We start from the raw sequence: 23,376 nt of genomic DNA on the forward strand, positions 1-23,376 counted from the left end.
GGGGCGGGGTTTGGGGGGAGGGGGCGGGGTTTGGGGGGAGGGGGGCGGGGTTTGGGGGGGAGGGGGGCGGGGTTTGGGGGGGGGAGGGGGGCGGGGTTTGGGGGGGAGGGGGCGGGGTTTGGGGGGGAGGGGGCGGGGTTTGGGGGGGGAGGGGGCGGGGTTTGGGGGGAGGGGGCGGGGTTTGGGGGGAGGGGGCGGGGCTTGGGGGGGAGGGGGCGGGGCTTGGGGGGAGGGGGCGGGGTTTGGGGGGGAGGGGGCGGGGTTTGGGGGGAGGGACCTAAGGTAAAGGTGGGGGCGTGGCTTTAGGGAGGGGCGTGGCTTTGGGCCGGTGGGAGGGGCCTAGGGAGGAGGAGGTTGGGAGGGGGCGTGGCTTGGGAAGGGGGCGTGGTTTGGGAGGGGGCGTGGCTTAGAGTAGACCGCGTGGGGGCGTGGCTTGCGGTTGGGGGCGTGGTTTCGGTGCTGGGGGTGTGGTCTCAGGGGGCGTGGCCTGGCGGGGGCGTGGCCTGGCGCGGCTATAAAAGGCGCAGCGCCGTCGCCCGCCGCCTCTTTCGGCCGGAGGTGAGCGGGGGGACGGTTGGCGGCGGGTGCGGGCGGGGCGCGGGGCCCGTCGCGGTGATGATCCCCTCAGACTAGAGTCTCCGAGCGCCCTGACGACACCGCAGCGCCTGAGCGACGCCCCCGGGGCCCCGTTTTCCCTCTCCCCGGGCTCCCGCTCCCGCCTCACGCCCTTTCCTCTTTTGTTTTTCAGGCCGCCGGGACCCGGCACGGTAAGCAGCGCGCCCCGCCCGGGGGGGCCGCGGCGATGAGGAGCCCTCCGGTGAGGCCGAGCCGCCGTGACGAGCCCTCGCAGCGCCCTGAGCCCGCGCGGCCCCCCCCGCCCCCCTCCCCCTCCCCGCCCCCCCCCCCCCGCGGCACACTGACGCCGTTTTCTCTTCCAGGCAGCGGGGAGCGACGGCGGTGACTCGGGGGGGTGAAATTGGGGCCAATAAAGAGAATTTGGGGTCCGCAAACGGCTTCTTGTGGTGGTTTTTTTGTTGGGGGGGGGGGCGGGCGTTGGTCGCCATGGGAAGGGGGAGGTCACGTGGTACGCCGCCATCTTGGGACGGCCGGGCCGTTCGTTACTATGGCAACCGGGGGAGCGGTCACGTGGTGTGCCGCCATCTTGGCGGGGCTCTGCGCCGAACCGCCCGTTCCCATAGCAACGGGTCGGGGGGGGGTCACGTGACGCGCCGCCATTTTGTCATGGCTCCGTTGCTGTGGTAACGCCCACGTGACGCGCCGCCATTTTGTCGCGGCTCCGCGCCGAGCCGCCCCGTTCCCGTGGCAACGCGCGGGGCACGTGACGCGCCGCCGCCATCTTGGGAGGGGCCGCGCCGCGGGCGCCATCTTGGTTGCCCTCCCCGCCCCCCTCGGGGCGGTGTTTACTGTAGGGTCGCCTCCCGGCGGGGGGGGGGGGGGACGCAGGCTGCGGGACCCCCCCGAGGTGAGGCCGGGCCGCGGCGGGGGCTTTGAGGGGGGGGGACGGTTCCCGGTCGTCCCGATGTGGCGCTGGGCCCGGGGCCCGCCGTGGGGCCGGGGCCCGCCGTGGGGCCGCGGGGAGCCGCCGGGGGGGGCTCGGAGCCGCTGGAGATCTGCCTGGCCCTGGCGCGGCGCCTCTTCGACCTGGGCGCCCTGGGGTGCCTGGGGGCCGCCCGGGCCGCGCTGGGGGCGCTGGGGGTGCGGCGGCTGCTGGGGGCCGTGGGGCTGGGGGGCGCCGGGGGGCCTGGCTGCAGGGCCTGGCCGCCTTCCTGCTGGCGGCCGCCGCGCTGCGCCTGCTGCTGCAGCACCTGGTGCCGCTCGGGGCCCTCTACGGCCTGCTGCAGGCCCTGGTGCTGGCCGCCAGCCTCCGGCACGGGGCGGCCGGCGAAGGGGGGCAGGCCAGAGGGGCTCCGGATGGACGGGACCCCCGCCGAGCTGCGGGATCCCCCCGCCGAGCTGCGGGACGCGGCCAGGGGGCTCCGGGACCCCACTGTGGAGCTCCGGGACCCCGCTGGGGGGCTCCGGGACCCTCCCGTAGAGCTCTGGGACCCCCCCATGGAGCTCCGGGAGCCCCCGCGGACCCCCTGCAGCCCCCCGGGCACAAGGAGGCGCCGTGAAGCGGGGCCCCCCAGCCTCGGGGCTCCCCCGGGCCACCCCGGGTCCCCTGGGCCCCCCCAGGCACCCTCTGGGACCCCCAGGCCGGCTGGGATGGGGGCGGGGCCACCCCGAAGCCCCCCCCCCCCCCCCCCCCGGAGCCATGGGGGGGGGGCACAGCCCCAGGAGGCCCCTATGGACTCGAGGCCCCGCCCACCGACCGAACGCTCCGCCCACTGCGGTGACGTCACGACCGAGGCCCCGCCCCCCGCCAGCGCGAGGGCACGAGGACCGTGGCCCCGCCCACCGAGGAACGCACAAGGGCCGAGGCCCCGCCCACCGCGGACGCCCCGCCCACCGCCCGCTGTGATTGGTGCTGCCCCGCGGGGCGGGGCCTTTGCTCCGCCCACTGCGACTGGCCACGCCCACTGGGACTCAGACCACGCCCACACCGCGGCAGAGGCCCCGCCCTCACTGCAAGAGGCTCCGCCCACACTACGAGGCCACGCCCACTACCGTGGAAGCCCCGCCCACTCCCGCGCCTCCTGAGGCCCCGCCGACTTCGCGTCGTCATTGGACATAAACAATCTCGTTTTACGGACAAATACACGCGGTTTGGGACAAACGCACGCGGGGTGGGGGGAAATGAACACTATTTTGGAGAAGCACGCGCCGTTTTGGCCAAATAAACGCGGTTTTTGGACAAAAGAACGCCCTGCGTGCTGTTAAAAGCCCCGCGCCCTTAAGAAAGATGGCGGCGCCCGCGCTCCGGAGGCGATGCCCGCTTCCAAAATGGCGCCGGCGCGGCTTCGGTCCGCGCGCGCGCGCGAGGCCCCCCGTGACGTGGCGTCCCCGTCAGGCGCCTGCCGCGCCCCATCAGGCGCTCCGCGGGCGGCCCCGCGCGGCGGGGTCCTCGCGCGGCGCATGCGCGGCGGCGTCCCGGCGGCGCCTGCAGCGGAGCGGCCCCGGCGCAGCCCCGCGGCCCCGTGACCCGGCCCCGGCCGCGTGACCCGGAAGCGATCGGCGCCGAGCGGCGGAAGCGGCAGCGGGGGAGGTGGGGGGGGGGGGGGGGAGGGGGTCGCGGGGAGGGGGGGGCGGGGCCGGGCCCGGTTCCGGTTCCGGTGCCGGTAACCGGGGCCTGGCCGCCGCAGCGCCGCCATGGCGGAGGAGCCGCTGGAGGTGCTGGTGAAGACGCTGGACTCGCAGACGCGGAGCTTCCGCGTCGAGCCCGAGGTGCGGGGGGGCACCGGGACCGGGACCGGGACCGGGGGGGCTGGGAGTACCGGGAGGGGGGGCACCGGGGGGGCATCAGGAGGGAGGGGGGCACCGGGGGAGGGGTATTGGGGGGGTACGGGGAGGGGGGCACCGGGGAGGGGGTACCGGGACCGGGGGGGGGTACCGGGACCGGGGGGGGTGATGACAGGAGGGGGGGCACCGGGACGGGGGGGGGGCGGTGGGAGGGGGTTACTGGGAGGGAACTGGGATGGGCGGGGGGACGCTGGGGGGGGGGGTCACTGGGATGGGAGGGGAGCGGGGGGGGAATTGGGAGGGGGGGGGGGGGGGGGGGGCACCGGGGGGGTACCGGGAGGGGAGGGACCTGGCATGGGGGGGGCACTGGGAGGAGGGGGGTAACTGGGATGGGATGGGGAGGGGGAACTGGGACGGGGAGGGGTTACTGGGATGGGGGCAGCGGTACTGGGGGCATTACTGGGGGGGGGCTCCCGGGGGGGGTGGTTACCGGGAGGGGGCTTACCGGGAGGGGGGCGGTTCCGGTGCCCCCCGTGCCCCCAGATCTCGGTGCGGGCGTTCAGGGAGCAAGGGGGGGGTACTGGGAAGGGGGGAGCGTTACTGGGAAGGAGGGGGGGTTCCCGGGGGGTTCCCAATTAGGGGGGGGTTCCCGGGGTCTCACCCCCCCCCCCGTGTGCGTGCCCCCCCCCAGATCTCGGTGCGGGCGTTCAAGGAGCACATCGCGGGCGCCGTGAGCATCGCGGCCGAGAAGCAGCGCCTCATCTACCAGGGCCGCGTGCTGCAGGACGAGCGGCGCCTGCGCGACTACAGTGAGGGGGGGGCCGGGGGGGGGGGGGCGGGGGGGGCCTGGGGGGGGCCTAGGGGGATTGGGGGGGGTTTGGGGGGGGGTCCTGGGGGGGCCTGGGGGGCTAGGGGGATTGGGGGGGTTTGGGGGGGTCCTGGGGGGCCACAAGGGGGTTTGGGGGGGTTCTGGGGGGTAATGGGGGGCTCTGGGGGGGTCGGGGGGGGGGGTCGAAGGGGCATTGGGGGTCCTGGGGGGGTCCGGGGGTCCTGGGGGGGGTTGAAGGGGCTCTGGGGGGGGTCCTGGGGGGGCCTAGTGGGATTGGGGGGGTTTTGGGGGAGTCCTGGGGGGCCATAAGGGGGTTTGGGGGGTTCTGGGGGGTAATGGCGGGGCCTGGGGGCTCTGGGGGTCGGGGGGGATTGAAGGGGCATTGGGGGTCCTGGGGGGGGCCGGGGGTCCTTGGGGGGCCTAGGGGGATTGGGGGGGGGTTTGGGGGTCCTGGGGGCCACAAGGGGGGTTTGGGGGGGGTTCTGGGGGGTAACGGGGGGCTCTGGGGGGGTCGGGGGGGGGTTGGGGGGGGTCCTGGGGGGGTCTGGGGGTAGGTGGGGGGACCTGGGGGGGTCCTGGGGGGCCACAAGGGGGGTTTGGGGGGGGTTCTGGGGGGTAATGGGGGGCTCTGGGGGGGGTGGGGGGCTGAAGGGGCTCTGGGGGTCCTGGGGGGGGGGGTCCGGGGGGTCGGGGGGGGATTTAAGGGGCTCTGGGGGGCCTGGGGGGGCCTGGGGGGCTCTGGGGGGGTTCTAGGGGGGTACTGGGGGATAATGGGGGGGGGCTGGGGGTCCCTTGGGATGGGGGGGTCCCGAGGGGGGTACGCACCCCTGACCCCCCCTCCCGACCCCCCCAGATGTGGGGGCAAGGTGATCCACCTGGTGGAGCGCGCCCCCCACGCAGTCGCCCCCCGGGGGTCCCGGGGCCGCGGCCCCCCGGAGGGGGCGGGGGGGGGCGCGGGGGGCCCCGAGCGCAACGCCAACAGCTACGTCATGGTCGGCACCTTCAACCTGCCCGTGAGCGCCGCTTTGGGGCAATTCGGGGCGGTTTTGGGCAATTTGGGGCCGGCCGGCGGTTTTGGGGCCAGTCCTGGCGGTTTTGGGGCCAGTCCTGGCGGTTTTGGGGCGTTTTCCGGGGGTGGTTTCGGGGGTCGGGCGGTTCGGGGGCGCTTCTGGGGCGCCTTAGGGTGACTTGGGGGGCGCTTTGGGGCGTTTTGGGGCACTTTGGGGCGTTTTGGGGCGCTTTGGGGCGTTTTGGGGGCGCTTTGGGGCGTTTTGGGGCACTTTGGGGCGTTTTGGGGTTTTTCACGGTGTTTTGGGGCACTTTGGGGTGTTTTGGGGTTTTTCACGGTGTTTTGGGGCACTTTGGGGTGTTTTGGGGCACTTTGGGGCATTTTGGGGCTTTTCACGGTGTTTTGAGGCACTTTGGGGCGCTTTTGGGGTGTTTGGGGGTATTTTGGGGCGTTTTGGGGCTTTTCACGGTGTTTTGAGGCACTTTGGGGTGCTTTTGGGGTGTTTGGGGGCACTTTGGGGCGTTTTGGGGCTTTTTGCAGTCTTTTGGGGCAGTTTGGGGTAATTTGGGATGCGCTTTGGGGTGGTTTGGGGTGGTTTGGGGTGGTTTGGGGCAGTTTTAGGGGATTTTGGGGGCTCCCTTCCCCAGATCCCATTGGGTTTCCCCAAATCTCCCCAAATTCCCGTATTTCCCCTAACCCTCCATAACCCCCCCGCCCCCGCTTTAATCCCACCGATTTCCCCAAACCGCCCTTTTTTTGCCTTAAACCCACTGTCTTTTACCAAATTCCTATGCTTTTTCTTAAATTCACTTAAATACCATTAATTTCCTTAAAATTTACTTAAATACCATCATTTTTCCCTCAATTTCCCTAAATACTATCATTTTCCCCTAAATCTTCCTTGAATACCGTTAATTTTCCCTTAAATTTCCCTTAACTACTCTTAAACTTTCCTTAAATTTCCCTAAACACCATTAATTTCCTTAAATTTCTCTTAAATACTCTTAAATTTTCCTTAAATTCCTGTAAACACTTAAAATTTGATTAAATTTCCCTAAATGCAATTAATCTCCTTAAATTTCCCTTGAATACTGTTAAATTTTCATTAAATGTCTCCTAAATTTTCTGAAACTTTCCTCAAATTTCCCCTAAATTTCCTGAAATTTTCCTGAAATTGTCCTCAAATTTCCCCTATTTTTTTCCTGAAAATTTCCTTAAATTTCTTCTAAATTTCCTGAAATGTTCCTCAAATTTCCCCTAAATTTCCTGAAATTTTCCTGAAATTTCCCTCAAATTTCCCCTAAATTTCCTGAATTTTTCCTTAAATTTCCCCTAAAATTCCTGAAAATTTCCCTAAACTTCCCCTAAAATTCCTGAAAATTTCCCTAAACTTCCCCTAAAATTCCTGAAAATTTCCCTAAACTTCCCTAAAATTCCTGAAAATTTCCCTAAACTTCCCCTAAAATTCCTGAAAATTTCCCTAAACTTCCCCTAAATTTCATGCAATTTTCCTCAAATTTTCCCTAAACTTCGTGGAATTTTCCTCAAATTTTCCCTAAACTTCGTGGAATTTTCCTCAAATTTTTCCTAAACTTCGTGGAATTTTCCTCAAATTTTCCCTAAACTTCGTGGAATTTTCCTCAAATTTTCCCTAAACTTCGTGGAATTTTCCTCAAATTTCCCCTAAACTTTGTGGAATTTTCCTCAAATTTCCCCTAAACTTCCTGGAATTTTCCTCAATTTTTTTCCTAAATTTCCTGGAATTTTTCCAAAACTTCTCCTAAATTTCCTGAAATTTTCCTCAAATTTCCCCTAAATTTCCTGAATTTTTCCCAAAACTTCTCCTAAATGTCCTGAAATTTTCCTTAAATTTCTCCTAATTCCCCCCCCCCCCCCCCCAATTTCCCAATCCCCCCCGGTTCCCGCTGCCCCCCCCAGATGGACGGCTCCTCGGTGGACGTGCACATCAACATGGACCAGGCCCCGGTGCAGGTGGGTGGGGGGTGCGCTCCCCCCCCCGTTAATTACCGGATGGGGGGTGGGGTGCCAGCTGCTAACGAGGCGGGCGCTAATTGCGGCTAATTGCCCCCCGCAGAGCGAGCCCCGCATGCGGCTGGCGGTGGCGCAGCACATGCTGCGGGACCTGCAGGGCGTCCTGGCGCGCCTCGAGGTGAGCTCCCCCCCGGCGCCCCCCCGGCGCCCCCCTTCTAACCCCCCCGATCCTTTGTGACCCCCCACCCCTTTATAACCCCCCGGCGCCCCCCTTTTACCCCCCCCCCGCCCCCTTTTTCTCCCCTTTTACCCCCCCCCCCCCCCCTTTTTACCCCCCCCTTTTACCCCCCCCCCCTTATGAGGTCCTGGACCCCCCCCCCCCACTTTTAACCCCCCCCCCCCACTTTTACCCCCCCCCCCCCCCACTTTTAACCCCCCCCCCCCGCCCCTTTTACCCCCCCCAACCCCTTTAACCCCTCCCTCACCTCCTTTTCCCCCCCCCCCTTCACACATTATGGGGTCCCAGACCCCCCCACCCCCTTTATCCCCCCCCCACCCCTTTTAAGCCCCCCCCTCCCATTATGGGGTCTCAGACCCCCCTTTTAACCCCCCCCCCATTCCCCCCCATTATGGGGTCTCGGACCCCCCCACCCCCACCCCCCCCCCCTTTTAACCCCCCCCCCTTCCCCCCCCGCATTATGGAGTCTCAGACCCCCCCTTTTACCCCCCCCCTTTTAACCCCCCCATTCCCCCCACCCCTTTTACCCCCCCCTTTTAACCCCCCCATTCCCCCCCCCATTCCCCCCCCCCCCATTATGGGGTCTCAGACCCCCCTTTACCCCCCCTTTAACCCCCCCATTTCCCCCCCCCATTATGGGGTCTCAGACCCCCCCACCCCCCTTTTTACCCCCCCCCCTTTTAACCCCCCTATTCCCCCCCCCCCCCCCCCCCCATTATGGGGTCTCAGACCCCCCCACCCCCCCCTTTACCCCCCCACCCCCTTTTACCCCCCCCATTCCCCCCCCCCCCATTATGGGGTCTCAGACCCCCCCTTTTACCCCCCTTTTAACCCCCCCTTCCCCCCCCCATTATGGGGTCTCGGACCCCCCATCCCCTTTTACCCCCCCACCCCCCCCCCCCCCCCCCCCCCCCCCCCACTATGGGGTCTCGGACCCCCCCAGCCCCTTTTAACCCCCCCCCCCCCCCCCCACCCCCACCCCCTTTTACCCCCCCCCACCCCCTTACCCCCACCCCCCCCTTTTAACCCCCCTCACCATTTCTCCCCCCCCCCCGCAGGGCACCAACGGGGCCGACCCCCCCCGGCCGCCCCCCCGGCCCCCCTCGGAGCCCCCCCGGAGCCCGAAGCCCCCCCCGGCGCCCCCACGGGAAGCCCCCCGACCCCGGAGGGCGCCGCCAGGTACCTGGGGGGCCGGTTTCGGGATCCCCCCCCCCCTTTTTCCCAGGGGGGTCCCTGACCTCGGTGCCCCCCCAGCCCCCCTCGCCGGCCGAGTACGCGGAGGTGCTGCGGGAGCTGCGGCGCCTGGAGGGGCGCCTCGAGCCCTTCCGCCAGCGCCAGCTGCGCCTGCTGGCGGCCGCCGGCACCGCCGACTACGGCAGCGACGTGAGGGGGGGCCCAAAATTTGGGGGGGGGGGCGTGAAATAGGGGGGGGGGCTGGGGGGTCCAAAGGGGGGGGGCTGGGGGGCTGTTACGGGGGGGCTGGGGGCTGTTACGGGGTCGGGGAGGGGGCTGGGACCCCAAAATGGGGGCACTGACAATGGGGGGGGGGGGGGGGCACAAATGGGGGGTGTCTTGAAATTTGGGGGGGGTCCTGAAATAATGGGGGGGGGGCTGGGGTACAAAATGGGGGCTGGGGGCTGTTATGGGGTCGGGGAGGGGCTGGGAGCCCAAAATGGGGGCAACAATGGGGGGGGGGCACAAATGGGGGTCTTGAAATTTGGGGGGGTCCTGAAATACAGGGGGGGTCCTGAAATAATGGGGGGACTGGGGTACAAAATGGGGGGGCTGGGGGCTGTTATGGGGGGGCTGGGGGCTGTTACGGGGGGGCTGGGGGCTGTTCGGGGGCTCTCAGGGCATCTGGGACCCTATAAAGGAGCTGGGGGGGGCCTTGGGGGGATTTTTGGGTGGGTTTTGGGGGTCCCTGGAGTGATTTTGGGGGTCCCTGGGGTGATTTTTGGGGTTCCTGGGGTGATTTTGGGGTCATTTGGGTGAATTTTGGGGTCCCTGGGAGCGGTTCTGGGGTTGTTTGGGTGATTTTGGGGGTGATTTTGGGGGTCCCTGGGGCGGTTCTGGGGTTCTTTGGGTGATTTTGGGGGTCCCTGGGGTTTTGGGTCATTTTTTGGGGTCCCTGGGGGCAGTTTTGGGGTTCCTGCGGGTGATTTTGGGGGTCCCTGGGGTGATTTTGGGGTCCCTGGGGTTGATTTTGGGGTCATTTGGGTGAATTTTGGGGTTCCTGGGGCGGTTCTGGGGTCCTTTTGGGTGATTTTGGGGGTGATTTTGGGGGTCCCTGGGGGTGATTTGGGGGTCCCTGGGTGATTTTTGGGGTCTTTTGGGTGATTTTTTGGGTGATTTTGGGGTCCCTGGTTTGATTTTGGGGTCCCTGGGGTGATTTTGGGGTCTTTTGGGTGGGTTTTGGGGTCCCTGGGGGCGGTTCTGGGGTCCCTGGGGTGATTTTGGGGTCCCTGGGGTGATTTTGGGGTCTTTTGGGTGGGTTTTGGGGTCCCTGGGAGCGGTTCTGGGGTTGTTTGGGTGATTTTGGGGGTGATTTTGGGGGTCCCTGGGGGTGATTTCGGGGTCCCTGGGGACAGTTTTGGGGTCCCTGGGGGTGATTTCGGGGTCCCTGGGGGCAGTTTTGGGGTTCCTGCGGGTGATTTTTGGGGTTCCTGGGGGTGATTTTGGGGTCTTTTGGGTGGGTTTTGGGGTCCCTGGGGGTGGTTCTGGGGTCCTTTGGGTGATTTTGGGGTCCCTGGGGGCAGTTTTGGGGTCTTTTGGGTGGGTTTTGGGGTCCCTGCGGTGATTTTGGGGTCATTTGGGTGAATTTTGGGGTCCTCGGGGCAGGTTTCTGGGTCCCCGGGGTGGTTTTTGGGGTCCTTTGGGGGATTTCTGGGGTCCGTTTTTGGGGGGGGGTCTCAGGGGTGGTTTTGGGGTCCCCCGGGTACTTTCCGGGTGTCCCTGGGGGGGGGGGGTGTTGGGAGCCCCTTGGGGGTGCCGGGAAGCCCCCCCGGGGGTTCTGGGGGGTCCCTCCTGTTTGGGGGGGTCCCTCCCATTGGGGGGGTCCCTCCTGTTCTGGGGGGTCCCTCCTGTTCTGGGGGGTCCCTCCTTTGGGGGGGGGTCCCTCCTTTTGGGGGGTCCCTCCTGTTCTGGGGGGTCCCTCCTATTGGGGGGTCCCTCCTATTCCGGGGGTCCCTCCTATTGGGGGTCCGTCACATTGGGGGGCTCCCTCCCATTCCGGGGGGTCCCTTCTTTTGGGGGGGTCCCTCCTTTTGGGGGGGTCCCTCCTATTCCGGGGGGGTCCCTCCCATTTGGGGGGGTCCCTCCCATTGGGGGGCTCCCTCTCATTCCGGGGGGTCCCTCCTTTTGGGGGGTCCCTCCTATTCCGGGGGCTCCCCCCGTTCTGGGGTGCCCCCCTGACCCCCCCCCCCCCCGTTTTGCCCCCCCCCCCCCAGGAGGCGCGGGAGGAGGCGCAGCGGGTGCTGGCGCTGCTGGGGGAGAGCCAGCGGCTGGTGGGCAACGCGCTGCTGGCGCTGGCCGAGCTGCGCTGCGGCCTGGGGAGGCCCCCCGGCACCTCCACGTGGCGCGGCCCCTGCCCCACTACGGCCCCCCCATGGTGCTGCAGCAGGCCGCCATCCCCATCCAGGTGGGGGGGGGCTCAAAATGGGGCGGGGGGGGCACTGATGGGGCGGGGGCACAAATGGGGCTGGGGGGGGCACAAAGGGGGCTGGGGGGGCATAAATGGGGCTGGGGGGCACCAATGGGGCTGGGGGGACACAAAGGGGGCTGGGGGGGGCAAAGTCTGTGTATGTGGGGCTGGGGGGGGCACCAATGGGGCTGGGGGGGGCATAAATGGGGCTGGGGGGGGCAAAGTCTGTATCTATGGGGCTGGGGGGCATAAATGGGGCTGGGGGGGGCACCAATGGGGCTGGGGGGACACAAAGGGGGCTGGGGGGGGGCAAAGTCTGTGTATGTGGGGCTGGGGGGGCACCAATGGGGCTGGGGGGGGGCACCGTCAATGGGGCTGGGGGGCAAAGTCTGTGTATGTGGGGCGGGGGGGCACAAATGGGGTTGGGGGGGGGCAAATGGGGCTGGGGGGGCCCAATATTCCCCATCCAGGTGGGGGGGGGCACCAATGGGGCTGGGGGGGAACAAATGGGGTTGGGGGGCACAAATGGGGCTGGGGGGGGCAAATGGGGCTGGGGGGCCCAATATTTCCCATCCAGGTGTGGGGGGCACAAATGGGGCTGGGGGGCACCGATGGGGCTGGGGGGGGCACAAATGGGGTTGGGGGGCACAAATGGGGCTGGGGGGGGCACCGATGGGGCTGGGGGTGGGCAAATGGGGCTGGGGGGGGCAATATTCCCCATCCAGGTGGGGGGGGCACCAATGGGGCTGGGGGGGCATAAATGGGGCTGGGGGGGCACAAAGGGGGCTGGGGGGGCACAAATGGGGTTGGGGGGGCATAAATGGGGCTGGGGGGGGCATAAAGGGGGCTGGGGGGCACAAATGGGGTTGGGGGGGCATAAATGGGGCTGGGGGGGCACCGATGGGGCTGGGGGGGGCATAAAGGGGGCTGGGGGGCACAAATGGGGTTGGGGGGTGGGCAAATGGGGCTGGGGGGGCCAATATTCCCCATCCAGGTGGGGGGCACCAATGGGGCTGGGGGGCATAAATGGGGCTGGGGGGGGCACAAAGGGGGCTGGGGAGGGCACCAAAGGGGGGCTGGGGGGGCACAAAGGGGGCTGGGGGGCACCAAATGGGGCGGGGGGGCACCGATGGGGCTGGGGGGGGCACAAATGGGGCTGGGGGGGGGGCACCAATGGGGCTGGGGGGGCACAAAGAGCCCCCCCGCTGCTCTATGGGGCACAGGGCCCCCCCCGCCACCCCCCCCCCCATGGGGCCGCCCCACTGATGCCCCCCCCCCCATTGCCCCCCCCCCCCCCCCCAGATCAACGTGGGCACCACGGTGACCATGACCGGCAACGGGGCGCGCGCCCCCCGGCCCTGCCGAGACCCCCGGGGCCTCCTCCTCCCCCCCCCCGCCGCCGCCTCCTCCTCCTCCTCCTCTTCTTCCTCCCCCCGGGGACGCCCCCGAGGCCCCCCGGCGGCCCCCCCCCAGCCCCCCGGCCCCCCGGGGCGCAGCCGGGGCCCCCCGCGTCATCCGCATCTCGCACCAGACGGTGGAGCCGGTGGTGATGATGCACATGAACATCCAGGGTGAGTCGCGGACCCCCCCCCGGATTTTGGGGACCCCCCCCCGGATTTTGGGGACCCCCCACTCTGGGGACCCCCCGGGACCCCCCCGGACCCTCCCCTCTTTGTCCCCCCCCTGCAGATTCCGGCTCGCAGGCGGCCGGGGGCACCAGCGGCCCCCCGGGCACAGCTTGGGCATGGGTGAGTTTGGGGGGGGGGGTCGGGTCGGTTTTGGGGGCTGGGGGGCGTTGGGGGGGTGCGGGGGGGGGCAGGGCCGTGACCCCCCCCCCCCCCCGTCCCTGTTTTTTTCCAGGGGGGCCCCCCCTGCAGCTGCCCCCGCTGCCCCCCGAGTTCCTGCAGGCGGTCGCCCACCAGATCACCCAGCAGGCCGTGGCCGCCGCTGCCTCCGCTGCTACAGGTGGGGCGCGCCCCATAAGTGCCCCATAACTGCCCCACGGCTGCCCCATAAGTGCCCCATAACTGCCCCATGGCTGCCCCATAACTGCCCCATAACTGCCCCATGGCTGCCCCATGGCTGCCCCATGGCTGCCCCCATAAGTGCCCCATGGCTGCCCCATAGCTGCCCCATAACTGCCCCATGGCTGCCCCATGGCTGCCCCATGGCTGCCCCATGGCTGCCCCATAGCTGCCCCATGGCTGCCCCATGGCTGCCCCATGGCTGCCCCATAGCTGCCCCATGGCTGCCCCATAACTGCCCCATGGCTGCCCCATGGCTGCCCCATGGCTGCCCCATAGCTGCCCCATGGCTGCCCCATGGCTGCCCCATGGCTGCCCCATAGCTGCCCCATAACTGCCCCCCCATGGCTGCCCCATAACTGCCCCATGGCTGCTCCCATGGCTGCCCCATAACTGCCCCATGACTGCCCCATAACTGCCCCATAGCTGCCCCACGGCTGCCCCATAACTGCCCCATGACTGCCCCATAACTGCCCCATAGCTGCCCCATAGCTGCCCCATGGCTGCCCCATAGCTGCCCCATGGCTGCCCCATAACTGCCCCATAACTGCCCCATAGCTGCCCCACGGCTGCCCCACGGCTGCCCCATAACTGCCCCATGGCTGCCCCATAGCTGCCCCATGGCTGCCCCATAACTGCCCCATAACTGCCCCATAAGTGCCCCATGGCTGCCCCATAACTGCCCCATAACTGCCCCCAGCCCTGCCCCACATAACCCTCCCTTCCCCCCCAGGCCAGGCGGTCGGCGGCTTCCAGGCCCCCACGCGGGTGGTGATCGCCCGCCCCACGGCGCCCCCCGCGCCCCACGCACCCCGGGGCCCCCAGGCGGCCGCTCCCGTGAGTGTGGGGGCACGGCGGGGGGGGGGGGGGGGCGGGGAACTATGGGGGGTGGGGGGGGGCTCTGTGGGGTGGGGGGGGGCGTTATAGGGTGGGGGGGCTCTATGGGGTGGGGGTGTGTTATGGGGTGGGGGGGGCTTTATGGGATTATGGGGGGACAGGAAATGGGGGGGGGTCCTTGAGTGACCCTGGGGGGGGGGGGGGGCACGTGGGGGTCACGGGGGCCGTGGGGGGTCACGGGGGGGCCGTGGGGGGTCACGGGGGGCCGTGGGGCCCGGTGCCCGCCGTGACCCCGGCCCAGGCCCCCGGGGGGGCGCGTCGCTGGCGCAGGTGATCAGCGGGCTGGTGGGGCAGCTGCTGCTGCAGCCCCTGGTGCTGGGTGAGTGCGGGGCACTGGGAGGGGCTGGGGGGCACTGGGAGGGGCTGGGGGGCACTGGGAGGGGCTGGGGGGCACTGGGAGGGCATATGGGGGCATACTGGGGGAACTGGGAGGGACTGGGGGGCAACTGGGGGGCACTGGGAGGGCATATGGGGGTATACTGGGGGCACTGGGAGGGGCTGGGGGTATCTGGGGGGCACTGGGAGGCCATATGGGGGCATACTGGGGGAACTGGGAGGGACTGGGGGGCACTGGGAGGGGCTGGGGGGCACTGGGGGGGCTGGGGGGCACTGGGAGGGGCTGGGGGGCACTGGGAGGGCATATGGGGGCACTGGGGGGCACTGGGAGGGCATATGGGGGGCACTGGGGGGCACTGGGAGGGCATATGGGGGCATACTGGGGGAACTGGGAGGGGCTGGGGGGCACTGGGAGGGGCTGGGGGTATCTGGGGGGCACTGGGAAGCCATATGGGGGCATACTGGGGGCACTGGGAGGGGGTTGGGCACTGGGAGGGGCTGGGGGGCGTCTGGGGGACACTGGGAGGGGCTGGGGGGCACTGGGGGGCATCTGGGAGGGCATATGGGGGCATACTGGGGGAACTGGGAGGGGCTGGGGGGGGCACTGGGAGGGACTGGGGGGCACTGGGAGGGCATATGGGGGCACTGGGAGGGACTGGGGGGCACTGGGGGGCACTGGGAGGGCATATGGGGGCATACTGGGGGCACTGGGAGGGACTGGGGGGCACTGGGAGGGCATATGGGGGCATACTGGGGGAACTGGGAGGGACTGGGGGGCACTGGGAGGGGCTGGGGGGCACTGGGAGGGCATATGGGGGGCACTGGGAGGGGCTGGGGGGCACTGGGAGGGCATATGGGGGCATACTGGGGGCACTGGGGGTCATCTGGGGGCTCTGGGATGGACTGGGAGGGCATGTGGGGGTGTATTGGGGGAACTGGGAGGCACTGGGGGGCATATTAGGGGTACTGGGAGGGACTGGGGGTGCTGGGAGGAACTGGGGGGTACTGGTAGGCACTGGGGAGCCTACTGGGGGCACTGGGGGGGCACTGGGGGCACTGGGCCCCCCTCACCCCCCGCCCCCCAGCCCAGGGTGGCTCCGCCCCTCCCGCCTCGGCCCCGCCCCCGTCGGGCCCGGCCCCGCCCCCGGCCCCGCCCTCCCCGGGCTCCTCCCCTGTGGGCGGGGCCCCGGGGGCCCGCGGGGGGCGTGGCCGGCGAGGCCCCGCCCCCGGCGGCGCTGCTGGGGGGCTGCTGGGGGAGGCCCCGCCCCCGCCGTTGCCGTGGCGATGCCGGGGGTCCCGCCCTTCCTGCAGGGCGTGGCCGACTTCCTGCAGGTGAGGGGCATTGTGGGGAGGGGGCGGGGCCTGGGGAGGGGGCGGGGCCTGCGGGAGGGGGCGGGGCCTGCGGGAGGGGGTGGGGTCTGGGGGAGGCGGCGGGGCCTGAGGGAAGGGGCGGGGCCTGAGGGAGGGGGCTGGCCTGGGGGAAGGAGGCGTGGCCTGGGGGAGGGGGCGGGGCCTGGGGGAGGGGGCGGGGCCCGCGGAGGGGGCGGGGCCGGGGGAGGGGCCGGGGCCTGCGGGAGGGGGCGGGGCCTGCGGGAGGGGGAGGAGCCTGAGGGAGGGGGCGGAGCCTGAGGGAAGGGGGAGGAGCTTGGGGAAGGGGGAGGGGCCTGAGGGAAAGGGGCGGGGCCTGCGGGAAAGGGCGGGGCCTGGGGGAGGACCCAGGGGATTGTGGGAAGGGGGCGGAGCCTGAGGGAAGGGGGAGGGGCCTGCGGGAATGGGCGGGGCCTGCGGGAGGGGGCGGGGCCTGGGAGAGGGGCGGGGCCTGGGGGAGGGGGCGGGGCCTGGGGGAGGGGGCGGGGCCTGGGGGAGGACCCAGGGGGTTGTGGGAAGGGGGGGGGGGCTTAGGAAAAGGGGAGGGGCCTGGGGAAGGGGGAGGGGCCTGGAGAGGGGGCGGGGGCATGCGGGAAGGGGGAGGGGCCTGAGGGAAGGGGGCGGGGCCTGAGGGAAGGGAGGGGCCTGAGGGAAGGGGGAGGAGCCTGAGGGAAGGGGGCGGGGCCTGAGGGAAGGGGGCGGGGCCTGAGGGAAGGGGGAGGGGCCTGAGGGAAGGGGAGGAGCCTGAGGGAAGGGGGCGGGGCCTGAGGGAAGGGGGAGGGGCCTGAGGGAAGGGGGCGGGGCCTGAGGGAAGGGGAGGAGCCTGAGGGAAGGGGGCGGGGCCTGAGGGAAGGGGGAGGGGCCTGGGGAAGTGGGAGGGGCCTGAGGGAAGGGGGAGGAGCCTGAGGGAAGGGGGCGGGGCCTGAGGGAAGGGGGAGGGGCCTGAGGGAAGGGGGCGGAGCCTGAGGGGAAGGGGGCGGAGCCTGAGGGAAGGGGGAGTGGCCTGAGGGAAGGGGCGGAGCCTGAGGGAAGGGGGAGGAGCCTGAGGGACGGGGGTTGAAGGGCATTATGGGAAGGAGGAGGACCATGGGGGGGGGGGGGAATCGTTGCCCCAGGGCATCATGGGAGGGGCCTGGACCCCCCCGGAGCCCCCTGGGTAACCCCCCCCCCCCCCCCCCAGGCCACCCAGCCCCCCCCCCCCCCCCCCCCCCCACCCCCCCCAGGAGGCCCCCCCCGCCGCCCTCCACCCCCCCCCAGCCCCCCCCCTCCCTCCCCGCCCTCCCCCCCGCCTCCCCCCCCGCCCCCTCCTCCCCCCCGCCCCCCCTCCCTCCTCCCTCCTCCTCCTCCTCCTCGGCCGCCGCCCCCCCCCGCCGCCGCCGCCGCCCCCCCGAGGCGCTGCCCCCCGAGTTCTTCACCAGCGTGGTGCAGGGGGTGCTCTCCTCCATGCTGGGCTCCCTGGGGGCCCCCCAGGGCCGCCCCCGAGAGCATCGCCGCCTTCCTGCAGCGCCTCAGCGGCGCCCCCCCCAGCTTCGAGCACGGCGCCGGCGGCCCCGCCGGTGAGCGGGGGGGGGGGGGGGGGGTCGGGGGGGTTGGGGGTTGGGGGGTTGGGGGGGAGGGGGGTTTTGGGGGGCGGTGGGGGGGGGATATGGGAGGGGATTTGGGGGGTTGGGAAGGGTTTGGGGGGGGGCGGGGGGGGTAAGGGGATTTGGGGGGGGGGGGGTAAGGGGGGGGCTGGGAAGGGTTTGGGGGGTGGGGGGGCTTTAGGGGGGGGTTTGGGGGGGGGTGGGAGGGGATTTAGGGGGGTGGGAAGGGTTTGGGGGGCGGGGGGGGGTTTACAGGGGGTTGGGGGGGGGTTTTAAGAGGATCGGGGGGGGGGGGGATTTGGGGGGGATTTGGGGGGGTTGGGAAGGGTTTGGGGGGTACGGGGGGGGTTTAAGGGGATTTGGGGGGTACAGGGGGGGGGGTAAGGGGATTTGGGGGGGGGTACGGGGGGCTGGGAAGGGTTTGGGGGGGGTGGGGGGGCTTTAGGGGGATTTGGGGGGGGGGGTACGGGGGGGGGGGGCTGGGAAGGGTTTGGGAGGCGTAGGGGGGTTTAGGGGGATTTGGGGGGGGTAAGGGGGGTTTGGGGGGGCTCGGGGGGGGGATTTGGGGGGGGGTAGGGGAATTTGAGGGGGGGGGATTTGGAGGGTTTGGGGGGGATTTCGGGGGCTTTCGGGGGGATTTGGGGAGGATTTAGGGGGATTTGGGGCTGTTTCGAGGGCTCCTCCCCCCCCCCATATATGGAGGTGGTGACCCCGCCCAACAAGGGGGCGTGGCTTCTATGTGCCCCGCCCACAAGTGGGCGTGGTCAGCGGGGAGCTGCGGAGCTGAGGGGTCTGGGGGCGGGGCCTCCGGGGGCGGGGCCTCCGGGGGCGGGGCCTCCGGGGGCGGGGCCTCCGGGGGGCGGTCTCCTCCTTGGCCACGCCCCCTTTTAACCCTTTATTATCCTTGGGGAGCTGCAGTGCTGGGGGATCCCCTTTGGGTGGGGCTCTGGGGGCGGGGCCTCCAGGGGGCGGGGCCTCCAGGGGGCGGGGCCTCCAGGGGGCGGGGCCTCCAGGGGGCGTTCCCTTCTCTGACCCCGCCCCTTTTAACCCTTTATTGTCCTTGGGGAGCTGCAGTGCTGGGGGGGATCCCCTTTGGGTGGGCTCTGGGGGGTGGGGCCTCAAGGGGGCGGGGCCGCCAGGGGCGGGGCCGCCAGGGGGCGGGGCCTTCTCTGACCCCGCCCCCTCCCCCCCAGGGTTCTTCGGGGAGCTGCTGTCGCTGCTGTGCCAGCAGGTGGCCATGGTGGACGTGGTGGCGCTGCTCCACGGGCACTGCCAGCCCCTGCAGCGCCTGCAGCCCGCCCTGCGCCGCTTCTTCCGCCAGCGCTTCCTGGGCGGGCAGGAGCCCAGCGAGGGCAGCGTGCGGGTACGGGGCGGGGGGCCCCAAATATTGGGGGGGGGGAGGGGGAGGGATCCCACCCCGGAGGCAGTGGGGCTGAGCCCGGGGGCTTCCCCGCAGGCGGCCGCGCACGCGCTGATAGCGGGGCTGGAGGAGTTCGTGCGGGAGAGCTTCGTGAGTGGGGGGCCGGGGGGGTTGGGGGGGGGGGGGGTTTAGGGGGTTGGGAGGGGGGTTTGGGGGGGATTTGGGGGGGATTTGGGGGATTTAGGGGGGGGATTTGGGGGGTTGGAGGGGTTGGGAGGGGGGTTGGGGGCGTTTGGGGGGGATTGGGGGGGATTTAGGGGGGATTTGGGGGTTGGGAGGGGGGTTTTGGGGGGATTTGGGGGGATTTGGGGGGATTTAGAGGGGGATTTGGGGGTTGGGAGGGAGGTTGGGGGGATTTGGGGGGGGGGATTGGGGGGATTTAGGGGGGATTTGGGGATTGGGAGGGGGATTTGGGGGGATTTGGGGGAGATTTGGGGGGATTTGGGGGGGATTTGGAGGGATTTGGGGGTTTGGAGGGGTTGGGAGGGGATTTGGGGAGGATTTGGGGGTAGATTTTGGGAGGTTGGAAGGGAGATTTGGGGTTCGGAGGGGATTTGGGGTAGATTTTGGGGGTAATTCGGGGTTTGAGGGGAGGACTTGGGGTTTGGGGGGTGGTTTTGGGGTTGGGGGTGTTTGGGGAGGGGCTACAGGGGGGATTTGGGGAGGATTTGTGGGTCTGGGGAGGGGAATTCGGGGTATGGGGGGGGGGATTTGGGGGTGGGGGAGGTGGGAGTGGGAGTCCTTTGGGGGGTGTGAGGGGGGATTGGGTGGGGGGTTGTAAGTTGGGGGGTTGGGGGGGGGGGGGGGTGGTGCTTGTGGGGGGGTTATACCCTCACACAACCCCCCCCCCCGTCCCCGTGCCCCCCCCCCCCCCCAGGCGGGGGTGCAGGTGGCCGACGGCGTGGACATCACGCGCACCAACGTGGAGTTCCTGCAGGAGCACTTCCAGCGCATCGCCCTGCACATCCTGCGCTGCTCCGGTGGGCGGGGGGGGCACAGGAACACCGCCGGGGGGGGGATAAAACGCCCCCCCATGACTGAACCCCCCCCCCAACCCGTGTCCCCCCCAGACGCCACCTTCGGCCCCCGGCTCCTGGAGCTCTGCAACCGGGCGCTGTTCGAGTGCCTGGCGCTGAACCTGCACTGCCTGCGGGGGGAGCGCGCGGCGCTGGGGGCGCTCATCAGCGACCGCATCGTGAGTGGGGGCGGGGGTCCGGGGGTCCGGGGGGCAGACGGACGGACGGACGGCCCGACTGACCCCCCCCCACCCCGTGCTGTGCCCCCTCCAGCGCCGCATGTCGGCCGACGTGGCGCCGTCGCTGGTGTCGTGGCTGACGGCCGTGGTGGGGATGCGGCTGCAGGGGCTGCTGGAGCAGATGCCGGTGACGGCCGAGCAGGTCCTGCCCTACGTGCGCCGCCTGGGGGAGCCCGCCCCAGCGCAGGTGGGCACGCCCCCCCCGCCCTTAGCCACGCCCCCTTGTCCTTAGCCACGCCCCCCGCCCTTAGCCACGCCCCCCGCCCTTAGCCACGCCCCCATTGTCCTTAGCCACGCCCCTTGTCCTTAGCCCTGCCCCATTGTCCTTAGCCACGCCCCTTGTCCTTAGCCACGCCCCCTTGTCCCTAGCCACGCCCCCGCCCTTAGCCACGCCCCCTTGTCCTTAGCCACGCCCACTGCCCTTTAGCCCCGCCCCTTGTCCTTTGCCACGCCCCCTTGCCCTTAGCCCCGCCCACTTGTCCTTAGCCCCGCCCCCTTGCCCTTAGCCCCGCCCCTTGTCCTTAGCCACGCCCCCTGTCCTTAGCCCCGCCCCATTGCCCTTAGCCACGCCCCCTTGTCCTTAGCCACGCCCTTCTCCTTAGCCCCTGCCCCCTTGTCCTTAGCCCTGCCCCCTTGTCCTTAGCCACGCCCCCTTGTCCTTAGCCACGCCCCCTTGTCCTCAGCCACGCCCCTTGTCCTTAGCCACGCCCCCTTGTCCTTAGCCCCGCCCCTTGTCCTTAGCCACGCCCCCTTGTCCTTAGCTCCACCCCCGCCCTTAGCCCTGCCCCTTGTCCTTAGCCCCGCCCTCTTGTCCGTAGCCACGCCCCCTTGTCCTTAGCCACACCCCTTGTCCTTATCCACGCCCCCTGCCCTTAGCCCGCCCCTTGTCCTTAGCCACGCCCCCCGCCCTTAACCTCGCCCCCATTGTGCTTAGCCACGCCCTTCTCCTTAGCCCCGCCCCTTGCCCTTAGCCCCGCCCCTTACCCTTAGCCCCGCCCCCTTGTCCTCTGCCCTGCCCCCTTGCCCCGCCCCCTGCTGACCACGCCCCTCTGCACCCAGCCCCTACCGGAGGAGCCAATGGAGACCCAGGAGGCGGAGCCGCCACCGGAGGTGGGCGTGGCCAAGGCGGGCGGGGAGGCGCGGGACGGGGGCGGGGCCTGCGCTGACCCCGCCCCCTCCTCCCCCCCTCCCCTCCCGCAGCGTGAGGGCGCCGCCTCCCCCGCCCCCGCCACCACGGCCGAGGAGGCGCTGCCCAATGAGAGCGAGGGATGGGCGGCCGCCCTGCCCCCGGTGAGCTGCGATTGGCTGTGGGAGATCACGTGGGGGGTGTCACGTGACGTGTGTTTGTTTGGGGGGGGGGGGGGGGGGGCTCACCCTGCCCTCCCCCCCCAGGAGTGGGTCCCCATCATCCGCGAGGACGTCCAGAGCCAGCGCAAGGGGAAGCCGCAGCCCCCTGAGCGACGCCTACCTGACCGGCATGCCCGCCAAGCGCCGCAAGGTGGGGCTGCCCCACGGCCTGACCCACGGCCTGCCCCATAACCTGCCCCACGGCCTGCCCCATAGCCCTGCCCCATAGCCCTGCCCCATAGCCCTGCCCCACAGCCCTGCCCCATAGCTCCTGCCCCACAGCCCTGCCCCATAGCCCTGCCCCACAGCCGGCCTCATAGCCCTACCCCACGGCCTGCCCCACAGCCTGCCCCATAGCCCTGCCCCACAGCCCTGCCCCATAGCTCCTGCCCCATAGCCCTGCCCCACGGCCCTGCCCCCCATAGCTCCTGCCCCATAGCCCTGCCCCATAGCCCTACTCCACGGCCACCCCCCACGGCTGCCCCACGGCCCTGCCCCACGGCCCGGCCCCACAGCCCTGCCCCATAGCCTTGCCCCACAGCCCTACCCCACGGCCTGCCCCACAGCCTGCCCCATAGCCCTGCCCCATAGCCCTGCCCCACGGCCTGCCCCACATCTCCTGCCCCACAGCCTGCCCCACCACATGGCTCCTCCATAGCCTGTCCCACAGCCCCTGCCCCATATTTTGCCCCGTAGCCTGCCCCACAGTTCTCCCCCGCCCCACAGCCACCCCCACGGCTGCCCCATGGCCCTGCCCCATGGCCTGCCCCACTGACCCCCCCCCCCACCCCCCAGACCATGCAGGCCGAGGGCCCCCCGCTGCTGCTGGCCGAGGCCGTGGGGCGCGCTGCCCGAGCCGCCGGCGCCCGGCCCCTGGGGTCCCCCGAGAGCCTCAGCCGGGAGCTGAGCGAGGGGCCCCTGCAGGAGGGCTACAGACAGCAGGTGGGGACGGGGGGGGGGTCCCAGAAAGGTCCTGGGGGGCGGGGGGAGGATCTGGGGGTCCCGGGTTTGGGGGGGGGGGGGGCTGGGGGTTTGGGACGGGGCTTGGGGGTTATGGGAGGGGTCCCAGAGGGGGGTCGGGGGGGGGGGGGCACTCAGTGGGGGTGGGGGGGGCCATGGTCCTTGGGGGGGATTCCTGAGGGGTCCTGGGGGGTCCCGGGGGTCTTGGGGGGAGGTTTCGGGTGGGGGAGGTTTGGGGTGGGGGGGTTGGGATCTGGGGGAGTCGGGAAGGGTTTGGGGGCACCGGGGGATTTTGGGGTGTTCGGGGGGACCTGGGGGGCTCGGGGGCCTTGTGCGTGGGGGGGGGGCTCCCATATTGGGGGGGGTCTTAAAGAGCTCCAGGGGTGGGCGTGGCCGGTGGGCGTGGCCACCCGAAGCCCCGCCCACCGCCCGGCCCCGCCCCCAGCTGCTGGCCGACCTCCAGCGCCGCCTGCGCGAGGACCCCGACTTCTGCCCGCGGCGCTTCCCCTGCGCCCAGCGCGCCTTCAACGAGGGCCCCCACCCCCCCCCCCGCGGGGCGCCCCCCCCCAATAAAGGCCCCCGCCCCCTGCCCACGCGCTCGCCTTCCGTCGCTTTTATTCCGTTTTTTTTCTGCAAACGAGGGTTTTTTTTTTTTATGATTTTTTTTTCGTTTTTAACATTTCTTTAACAAAGGGGCCGCGGCCCAACGGGGGGGGGGGGGGGGGGCGCCCCATAAGTGTGGGGCACGGACCCATAAATTGAGGCAGAGACCCCGAAAGTGTGGGGCACGGGCCCCGTAAATAGTGGGGGGGGGCACGCAGCCCCCCCCCAGCCCCACGGGGGGGGTTGTTTCTCACCCCGTAATTCCCCCCCCCCCCCCAAGCCCCACATAAATACGGGAGCCCCCAGACCCCCCCCCAGTCTCTGGGGGGGGGTCACTGGGGGCGCTGGGGGGCTCCAGGGCAGGGGGCAGCCCCGCGGGGGGGGGGGGAGCCCCCAGGCGGCCCCGGGGGCGCCGCGGCCCCGGGGGCGGTGGAGGAGCAGCCGCCCGGGGGGGCCCGCGCTGGGGGCGCCCCGGGAGGGGGGGCTCAGAGGGGCGCCCCCGGCCCCCCCAGCCC

At 70.3% G+C, this 23,376-nt stretch overlaps 1 protein-coding gene and 1 long non-coding RNA gene across 2 annotated transcripts; both read left to right on the plus strand.

Moving 5' to 3' along the window:
* Positions 1 to 379: 379 nt before the first annotated feature.
* Positions 380 to 1,010, plus strand: LOC136788400 (uncharacterized). The gene is made up of 2 exons (XR_010827196.1): positions 380 to 558; positions 749 to 1,010. It is a non-coding gene; the product is annotated as an uncharacterized lncRNA (long non-coding RNA).
* A 1,999-nt stretch (positions 1,011 to 3,009) lies between these two features.
* Positions 3,010 to 23,151, plus strand: BAG6 (BAG cochaperone 6). Its single transcript, XM_066986623.1, is given in 33 exon segments — positions 3,010 to 3,166; positions 3,264 to 3,345; positions 4,052 to 4,169; positions 4,943 to 4,946; positions 5,043 to 5,202; positions 7,137 to 7,190; positions 7,294 to 7,368; positions 8,487 to 8,607; positions 8,654 to 8,811; positions 10,875 to 10,977; positions 10,980 to 11,065; positions 12,371 to 12,418; positions 12,420 to 12,639; positions 12,758 to 12,820; positions 12,929 to 13,033; positions 13,826 to 13,929; positions 14,260 to 14,308; positions 15,411 to 15,657; positions 16,874 to 16,919; positions 17,080 to 17,156; positions 17,158 to 17,249; positions 18,470 to 18,639; positions 18,733 to 18,786; positions 19,574 to 19,676; positions 19,767 to 19,891; positions 19,986 to 20,138; positions 21,011 to 21,061; positions 21,152 to 21,241; positions 21,344 to 21,405; positions 21,407 to 21,449; positions 22,094 to 22,240; positions 22,704 to 22,879; positions 23,142 to 23,151. Coding segments are annotated over 32 exon segments (3,189 nt in total). The 5' UTR covers positions 3,010 to 3,166; positions 3,264 to 3,270.
* Positions 23,152 to 23,376: the final 225 nt, after the last annotated feature.

The sequence above is a fragment of the Anser cygnoides genome, chromosome 35 (genome assembly GCF_040182565.1).
Source record: "Anser cygnoides isolate HZ-2024a breed goose chromosome 35, Taihu_goose_T2T_genome, whole genome shotgun sequence".
Lineage (NCBI taxonomy): Eukaryota > Metazoa > Chordata > Aves > Anseriformes > Anatidae > Anser > Anser cygnoides.